Source organism: Canis lupus, chromosome 14 (assembly GCF_011100685.1).
Source record: "Canis lupus familiaris isolate Mischka breed German Shepherd chromosome 14, alternate assembly UU_Cfam_GSD_1.0, whole genome shotgun sequence".
NCBI classification, from domain to species: domain Eukaryota; kingdom Metazoa; phylum Chordata; class Mammalia; order Carnivora; family Canidae; genus Canis; species Canis lupus.
Window position 1 is genome coordinate 17,688,278 of NC_049235.1, and position 9,362 is coordinate 17,697,639.

General features: G+C 37.4%; 1 protein-coding gene across 8 annotated transcripts in view; it reads left to right on the plus strand.

Moving 5' to 3' along the window:
- Nucleotides 1-8,808, plus strand: part of AKAP9 (A-kinase anchoring protein 9) — a 153,310-nt gene extending 144,502 nt beyond the window's left edge. For all 8 annotated transcript variants that reach the window (XM_038556769.1, XM_038556768.1, XM_038556774.1 and 5 more), the window contains 4 exons: nucleotides 939-1,024; nucleotides 2,205-2,334; nucleotides 3,516-3,655; nucleotides 8,265-8,808. In XM_038556769.1, coding sequence (XP_038412697.1) covers nucleotides 939-1,024; nucleotides 2,205-2,334; nucleotides 3,516-3,655; nucleotides 8,265-8,299 — 391 coding nt within the window. In that variant the 3' untranslated portion in view covers nucleotides 8,300-8,808. The remainder of the gene's footprint in view (nucleotides 1-938; nucleotides 1,025-2,204; nucleotides 2,335-3,515; nucleotides 3,656-8,264) is intronic.
- Nucleotides 8,809-9,362: the final 554 nt, after the last annotated feature.

Sequence of the window (9,362 nt, forward strand, 5' to 3'; positions counted from 1 at the left end):
CGCTATAGCTGATCTGCAACACTCCTACCCCCATTCCTTTTAAAGCCTTATTGTTTTTTGGCCCTGATCCCATGGCCACACTTATTTTCCAGCTTTCCCAGCTTAGTCTCACTGCCAGGGTGAAGGTCTGTTTATTCTCGTTCCATCTCATTTGTATGATAATCTCCATTCTTTTTTCTTTTTTCTTTTTTTTTTTTTTTTTAAAGATGTTATTTGTTAGAAAGAGAGAGAGAGAACACGAACAGGGGGCAGGAAGAGGGAGAAGCTGACTCCCCGCTGAGCAGGGAACCCAACAGGGCCCAACCCCAGGACTCCGGGATCATGACCTGAGCTGAAGGCAAATGCTTAACCAACTGAGCCACCCAGGCACCCCATTCTTTTTTTTTTTTTTTAAGCTTTTTTTTTTTAAGATTTTATTTATTTATACATGAGGGACACAAAGAGAGAGACAGGCAGAGACACAGGCAGAGGGAGAAGCAGGCTCCATGCAGGAAGCCCGACATGGGACTCGATCCTGGGTCTCCAGGATCACGCCCCGGGCCGAAGGCAGGCACTACACCGCTGAGCCACCCAGGGATCTCCCAGGCACCCCATTCTTTTCTCTTTGATTATTTCTCATCCTTTCTTTGCCCATCCGCTTTTCTCTTTTCTGTTTTTGCCCTTCATTTCTTTGTGTCCTAAACCTCTAAAGTCAGAACCCTGTGCTGGCAATAGAAGAGACCTCTGCTGCATCTTGGGAAGCCAGTCTATTCTCTTCCAGTTTATTTTGCCACAAACCAGAGAACATTTGCATGATTTTAGATTAGGCAGTCATGTGACTGTGTTGAAAGTTGTTCTGTGTTCATATTCAAATGTATGACTTCATTTTGTGGGATATGTGTATTTATACTCTTTCCATTATAGATGTGCTGTGAAATTTTTCTTGGCATCTTTTTTAGAATGAAATTTTTGGTTCGACGGTGGCAACGAGTCACAAGTTCTGGTTCCATCAATATTAACAGGGATGGCTTTGGACTGAATCCAGGTGAAGTCAAAATAGGATTTCTTGTGTTTATGATTCTCTCAAAATTACTGTTTGTGTAATATGTTCCAAATAATGTGTTCTGGGACCTGTGTTGTCCAAAGACCAGAGCCCTATACCAACAGAGCTGGGGAGTTTGCTGTTTAAAGAGTAAAGAGAGATGATTTTTATGGACCACTGAGTCTGTACTAAGCCCTCCTTTTTCCACGTTTTCTCATTTATTCTCCCAATCCTTTGATATAAGCACGGCTACTGTTATTCTCACTTTATAGAAGAAAAACTAAGGCATGGGAAGCATTTGTTTGCCCCCAGATTACCCAGTAGGAAGAGGCAGAGCCAGCCACTTAAGAACTGCATGTAAGAGTTTGATTCCAGATAGGATTGCTGTTACTCAGTTTTATGGAATTTATGGTTTGAAGTTTTCACAATTTAGCAGTATTTATGTTTCTGAGTTTACATATAGGTTGTATATAATGGTAACAGTTAAGATTCCTTCTGTCTACACCTAAAAGTGGAAACAAACATTCGAATTTCAACATTTTAGGCATGTGGATGAACTCAGAAGCTGGGGAGTATACAGAGTTTCAGGCACACAGCATAGCTGTATTAATGCAGCTATGTATTGGTATTAAACCACCTTTACATATTCTACCAGTAACCAAGCAGAGAAAGAGGAAATATATTTGGTATCCTAAACAAAGTGCCTTGAAATATGCATCCTTACACAGAAACAGCTGAAATCTATACCATAAGGAGTTCTGTGCTATAAGTTAGCAAATCTTGATTTCACGTTTTTTTCTAATAAAAGTAGAATGGTGTGATGTAATATTTTTTTATCCACATCATCTTTTTCCCCAAACTATACACACTCAAATACCCCTCACTTCACCTCTAATTATAACTAGGAAGAGATCTTTTAAAAAGAAAATATTCCGATTAAATAGTTTATTTTCTTTGAGGTATAGTTCCAGATTGTCAGAAATACTTATATTCAAGGGAAAACTAACAGTTCTATTGTTTTTTCTCTTCTTTAGAAAGAATAACTGAAATTGAGTATAAATAGTAGGTAGTGTTGTATAATACAGTATTATAGTCCTTTGAGCCTTTATCTGTTTTGTAGAAATTTTTCAAGGGCTTAATATTTTTTTTCCTTTACAATGTGGTCCATTTTGGACTACTTTAGGTGCTGAAAAGACTGACCCATTTTATCATTCTTCTGGTGGGCTGGAGCTCTATGGAGAACCAAGACACACTACATATCGATCAAGATCAGAGCTGGACTATCCTAGGTCTCCTTTACCTTTTCAAAATAGGTAAGAATTTGATAAGCATGCCTGGAGTAGTTACATGTACTAATTTTTTTAACAGAGAATGGAGTACAGTGTTAGGGCTTTGACTCCTTTGCATCGAGATAACTAGATGTATCTTTAGTTGCATATGTTGTATATAATCTAAGGCTCAGAATCAAAAGTACTTTTTGGATTTATACCTGCTTTCCAAGGATATAGGAAACTGAACTGACCAGGTATCTCTTTTGGTAGATGCTGTGGTTAGATATTGGGAAAAGTATTAACTACAATTAACAGTCTCAGGGGATTATGAAAAAAAAAAACCTCTAAAGTCTACATGATAAGATGCATTTGTACATACACAGTGTTTCTTGAGGACTTTTGCAACAAGCATTGTATTGGCCACTTTTATGTCGATTTAATAGCTGCTTTGAGTTTATTAGAAATTTTTTTGCCTTATGCATCACAAGCTCAGACATTTGAGGGTACAGATTAAGCCTAGCTTTTCTAGGCTTAGGTCCCCAAGTACTTATTGAGGCTCATTGACTGAAAGACTACTGGGGCAAAATGCTGAGCTGACAGGACATGTCGGCCAACTAAGTGAAGAAAAGAATGATTATGAACATGCTTATGAATCTAGAAGAACATATCAGGTGTTATCACTAGACAAGAACTAACAAATTATATACATCTATTTTTAGCATGGCCACATACATGCTAATATTGCAGAGTTACAATTTATTCTCTCTAGTTTCAGTTTTTAACCCTAATAATGTAAAAATATTAAGTATCTGATTCTTAGTAAGATCACTGGAAAATATAGGGATGACATTAATATTTATATTAGATATATTACATAATAATATAATTATAACAATAATTAATGATTATTGGAGCCTTCTCTGATCCTGGGTTATATACATTCAAAATCTCTAATCCACATTCAGCCTTGCACATTAGAAAACTGAAGTTCATAGTCAAACCAAGAACTATATATCTGCAAAGCCAAATACTTTGCTACCTATGGACCAACCGAAGACACACAGTACAGAAATGTTCAAATGTGAATTCTGACTCTTCTTGCCAGTTTATGTTCATAACTCAAGTTACAGATTTATCTTTTGAGAGGGCAGGGTGGAAGCAGGTTGTTACATTACTTGCTTTGTGGATAATTTGGCTTCATGTTCATATTTTTAATTTCATAGGTACCCAGGCCCTCCGGCTGATTTAAATCCGAGTTCATTAGCATGTTCTCAGCTTCAGAATTATGACCCCGACAGAGCCCTGACAGATTATATCACACGGCTAGAAGCCCTACAGAGACGACTTGGAACTGTACAGTCAGGTACTCTCAGCTTTACCATATGTATTATTATTATTATTATTAGCAGCCCCATAGTGCTGGACCAACCCAGAGCTCTCCATTCTCTTTCTGAAACTTTTTGACCTTCCTCATTAGATAATCAAATCTTAGAGTTTAGTTCATGAGTTACCAGGTTAGACTTAGGAATTTAACTCAAGAGATGATTTATCACCTCAGATTTCACTCCCACAAAAAATAGATTCCCTACTCGGATCGATTAGATGAAATGCACAACAGGCACCAGTGTACAAAGTCCTGAGGCTTACGAGTCTGCTGGAGAACGTGTTCCTAAGTATATGCTCCTGAACAACACAGGTTTGAACTGCACAGGGCCACTTATATACAGACTTTTCTCACTAAATACACTACAGTATTGTAAATGTATTTTGTGTTACGATTTTCTTACTGTTTTCTTTTCTCTAGCTTTATTGTAAGAATACAAGATATAATATAAAAATATGTATTAATGGACTCTGTTACCTATAAGGCTTTCTTAGCTGTAGGCTATTAAGTTTTGGGGAAGTCAAAAGTTGTACATGGATTTTTGACTGTGTAAGAGGTCAGCACCCTTCACCCCCACATTGTTCATTGGTCAATAACCGTAATATGTTAGCATGCAAATTAGGGGTGGGGAGATGAGAGAAGGAAGCAAGTATCTTAAGCATTTAATGCAGCCATTATCCCTACTAGGACCCGGTGCTTTTTATATTCCATTCAAAAGACTTTATAAGTATGACCTTTTTTCCCCTCTGTTCAAAAACACAAAAAAATTTGTACTTAATAGATGTGTGGATTCCTTATTCATTGTGGGACAATCTCTTTTCCCTATCTCCCTTCAAATTCACTCGATTCAGTGGTTTGAATCTTCTTAATTTAAAGTGCATTAGATTAATTTATGTGCTTAAATTATGTGCTTTATGTGCACACAAATTAATTTATGTGCTTCTTAATTTAATGTGCTTTAATTTAAAATCTACTTTTATATTTTGTTTTTACTTTTGTGAAAGACCGTTTTTTTCCTACTATTCTCACAAACTAGATAGCACTAACAGCTGGGTTGTTTGTTTTTTTTTTTAAGATTTTTAAAATTTATTTATTCATGAGATACACAGAGAGAGGGAAAGAGAGGCAGAGACACAGGCAGAGGGAGAAGCAGGCTCCATGCAGGGAGCCCAACGTGGGACTAGATCCTGGGTCTCCAGGATCACACCGTGAGCTGAAAGCAAGCGCCAAACCACTGAGCCACCCAGGGATCCCCAGCAGGTTATTTTTAGGAGTTTGTCTCCTCATACAAGAAATCATCTAACCCAAGCAACTTGTAGTCATATGAAACTGTTATTATTATAGCTGGACTTTGTCTGGTATGGTTTGGTTTGGTTTATATTTTGTTTTGAGCATTTGAGATTTCACAAGACTCAGATTTTAAAGACCAAAAGATTTTTCAAGAGGCAAGAGGTATAGGCTAGAACATTCAACCTGCTGGGTACTTCAAAGAGAATCTTAACATTAGTTTTACCTTGCTATAGAGCTACAGTGACTTTTAAATATATACTCAAAATCTCTTCTAAAAATCAGCTCAGGGGTGCCTAGGTGGCTTGGTCATTTGAGCATCTAACTCTTGGTTTCATCTCAGGTCATGATCTCATGGGTCATGAGATCAAGCCCCTCATTGGGCTTTGGGCTCAACAGGGAGTCTGCCGTGAAGATTCACTCCCTCTACTGCCTCCGCTCACGTGCACGTGCTCTCTCTTTCAAATAAATCTAAAATCTAAAAAAATAAAAGTCAGTTCAAGTATGAATAAGACGTTTTTAGAAAAATAAAAAGCATTTTTTTATTGGTTATTTTTTTAAAAATAGGCTCTTCAGCCCAGCACAGAACCCCATGCAGGGCTTTAACTCACAACCCTGAGATCAAGATGGAGACCCAAGCTACTAACCAACTGAGCCACTCAGGGGCCGCAAAAAGCATTTTTTTAATGAAGGGTAATAGTAATCTTCTGCCCTTCATGAACTAGTTAATCTGGTGTAGGTAGAAAACTAATCTGAAATCACTACAGACATACCTTGTTTTTTATTGTCCTTCACTTTATTGCACTCTGCAGATAAGCATTTTTTACAAATTGAAGGTTTATCGCAACCCTGTGTCTGAGCACCTCTCTTGGTGCCATTTTTCCAACATTTGCTCACTTTCATGTCACATTTTGGTAACTCTCACAAATGTTTTAGACTTTTTCATTAGACCTGTGCTCAGTGATTTTTGATATTGGTATTGTAATTGTATTGGAGGCACCACAAACAGTGCCCATATTAGACAGCGTACTTAATAAATATATGTGTTCTGACTGTTCCACCAACCAGCCGGCCATGCCTCTCTTTTCCTCTCCTCGAGTCTCCCTATTCCCTGAAACACAGCAATGTTGAAATCAAACCAGTTTAATAACCCTACGATGGCCTCTAGGTATTCACATGAAAGAGTCACACATCTCACTTTATTAAAATCAAGAGCTAGAAATGATTAAGCTTAGTGAGGAATGGGATGCCTGAGTGGCTCAGCGGTGGGACGTCTGCCTTTGGCTCAGGACTGATCTGGTCCCAGTTTGGGGATCGAGTCCCACATTGGGCTCCCTGTGAGGAGCCTGCTTCTCCCTCTGCCTATGTGCCTCTATCTCTGTGTCTCTCATGAATAAATAAATAAAATCTTAAAAAAAAAAAAATCAGTGAGCAAGGCAAGTCAAAAGCCAAGATTGCACCAAAGAGCCAAGCTATAAATGCAAAAGATAAGTTCTTGAAGGAAAGTAAAAGTGCTACACCAGTGAACATACAAATGATACGAAAGCCAAACAGCCTTATTGCTGATAGGGAGAAAGTTTTAGTGGTCTGGATAGAATATCAAACCAACCACAACATTGTCTTATTCCAAAGTCTAATCCAGAGCAAGGCCCTAACTCTCCTCAATTCTATAAAGGCTGAAAGAATTAAGGAAGCTGTAGAAGAAAGTTTGAAGCAAGCAGAAGTTGGTTGATGTGTTTTAAGGAAAGAAGTCTTCATAGCGTAAAGTGCAAGGTGAAGCAGCAAGTGCTGGTGTAGAAGCCCTGAGTTACCCAGAACATGTAGCTAAGATAATTCATGAAGGTGGCTACACTTAATAATAGATGCTGAATGTAGACAGTATAGCCTTCTTTTGGAAGAAGATGCCATCTAGGGCTGTCATAGCTGGAGATGAAGAGTCAGTGTCTAGTCTCAGAGGATGGGCTGACTCTCTTCTCGGGGCCTTCTCTCTTCTTCAGCTGGTAACTTAAGTTGAAGCCGGTGCTCATTTACCATTTCAAAAATCCTAGAGTCCATAAGAGTTCTGGTAAATCTGCTCTGCCTGTGTTACATCTGGATAGAACACCACATCTTTTTACAACATGGTGTACTGAGTATTTTAAGCCCATTGTTGAGATCTGTTCAGTAAAAAAGATTTCAGAATATTACTGTTCATTGATAATACACCTGCTCACCCAAGAGCTCTGATTTACAACAGGATTAATGTTTACGTGCCTGCTAACACAACATCCATTCTGCAGCCCATGGATCGAGGAGTAATTTTGATTTTCAAGTCTTATACTTTATAAAGTATATTTTGTAAGGTTCTAACAACCATAGATAGAGATTTCCCTGACAGATCTGAGCAAAGTAAACCAAAAACCTTCTGGAAAGGATTCACCATTCTAGATGCCAGTAAAAACATTTGTGATTCATGAGAAGAGGTCAAAATATCAACATGAATAGGAGTTTGGAAGTTGATTTCAAACCTGGTGCCTGACTTTGAAGTATTGACTGGCAGAAGTAACTGCAGTTGTGGTGGAAATAGTAGGACAACTAAAAGTAGAGCCTGAAGATGGAACTAAATTGCTGCAATCTTATGATGAAACTTTTTAATGGTTGAGGGGTTGTTTATGGAAGAGCAAGAAAAAAAAAAGTAATCTCTTGAGATAGAATCTGTTCTTAGTGAAGATGCTGTGAAGATTGTTGAAACGATAACAAAGGATTTATAATATTACATAAATTTAGTTGATAAAATAGCAGAGTTTGAGAGGATTGATTCCAGTTTTGAAAGTTCTAAACTGAGTAAAATGGTATCAAACAGCATCACATGCTACAGAGAAATTGTTCATGAAAGGAAGAGCCAATTGGCGCAGCAAATATCATTTTTATTTTATATGAAATAATTGCCACAGCCACCCTAGTCTTCAGCAGCCACCAACATGGTCAGCGGCCTTCAACATCAAGACCCTCTACCAGCAAAAAGATCATAAGCTTAGATGATGATTAGCACTTTTTAATAATAAAGTGTTAAAGGTATGTACATTGTAATTTTAGACATAATGCTATTACATAAACAATTAATAGACTTTAGCATAGTGTAAACATAATTTTTATTTGCATGGGAAAACAAAAATTTATTGGACTCTGTATTGAATATTCACTTGATTGCAATAGTCTGAAAACAAACTTGCAGTATCACCATGGTATGCCTGTTCTAATTAGTCTGGCAAAGGGCAGCAATTTATTTTAAAATATTTTACGTCTTGTTTTTCTCTCATAGGTTCAACCCAGTTTCATGCTGGCATGAGAAGATAATCCTTTGAAACATGAATCAGTGATTTTAAACAAAATCCCTTTTGTAAGTTCGTTCTTTTGTGCTTTTGTATTGTGGATATTCAGCGGGACCAATATGAACACAGCTTATGATTGTATACAAATCTCTTGCCAGCACATGAAAACAAACTGGAATTTGTACATACTAGCATTGTGTATGTATTCATGCACAATAATCATTAAATTACATGTATATTTGTGGAATGCTAATTTAAATGATTAAATTATAAGACTTGTGTATTTATCGAATGGGTGAAAAGATTAAACTTTTGCGCATTATGATACTGCTGAATGTGTAGCTTGAGGTGTCCAGCACTTTTCTTATAAGGCTACTGAATTACATGTTTCTGCCCTAATATATTTGCTACTGGTGATGAAGACAGATACTATCACTTGTAGAGACCTATTTTTGTATAATGGTAGAAGTTTTGAATTTTATGGGGTATTTTGTCAAGTACTGAAATAAAAATGACTTCACCATTTTAACCACACTGTATTTGAAACTTCTTTTTATTCATTTATTTTTTTTTTTTAAACTTCTCATTTTTAAGTGAGCATAGTCCATTCAGGCTGCTGTAACAAAATACCAGAGACTATATGGTTTATCAAAAAACAGAAATTTACTTCTTACAGTTCCAGAGGCTGAGAAGTCAAAAATCAAGGTGCCAACAGATTTGGTGTCTGGTAAGAGCCTGCTTCCTGGTTCACAGACTACCGTCTTCTTGCTCTGTCATTACATGGCAGAAGGGACAAGGGATATCTCTGAGGCTTCTTTAATAAGGACACTAACCCTATTCATGAGACTTCTCCCCCCATGACCTTATCACCTCCCAAAGCCCCCACTTCTGAATACTAACAAATTGAAGAATGGGTTTCAAAGAAGAATTTGAGGTGAGGGGGACACAAACATCGAGTCCGTCACAGTGCAGATTATCTCATTATCTGAAATATGTATACTTCGAGATTTAGAAAGTTGTCTTAATCTTAAAATACTATTGGGATTTTTCTTTCCCTCCCTCGAGAAAGCATTTTCTATGTGACTTGC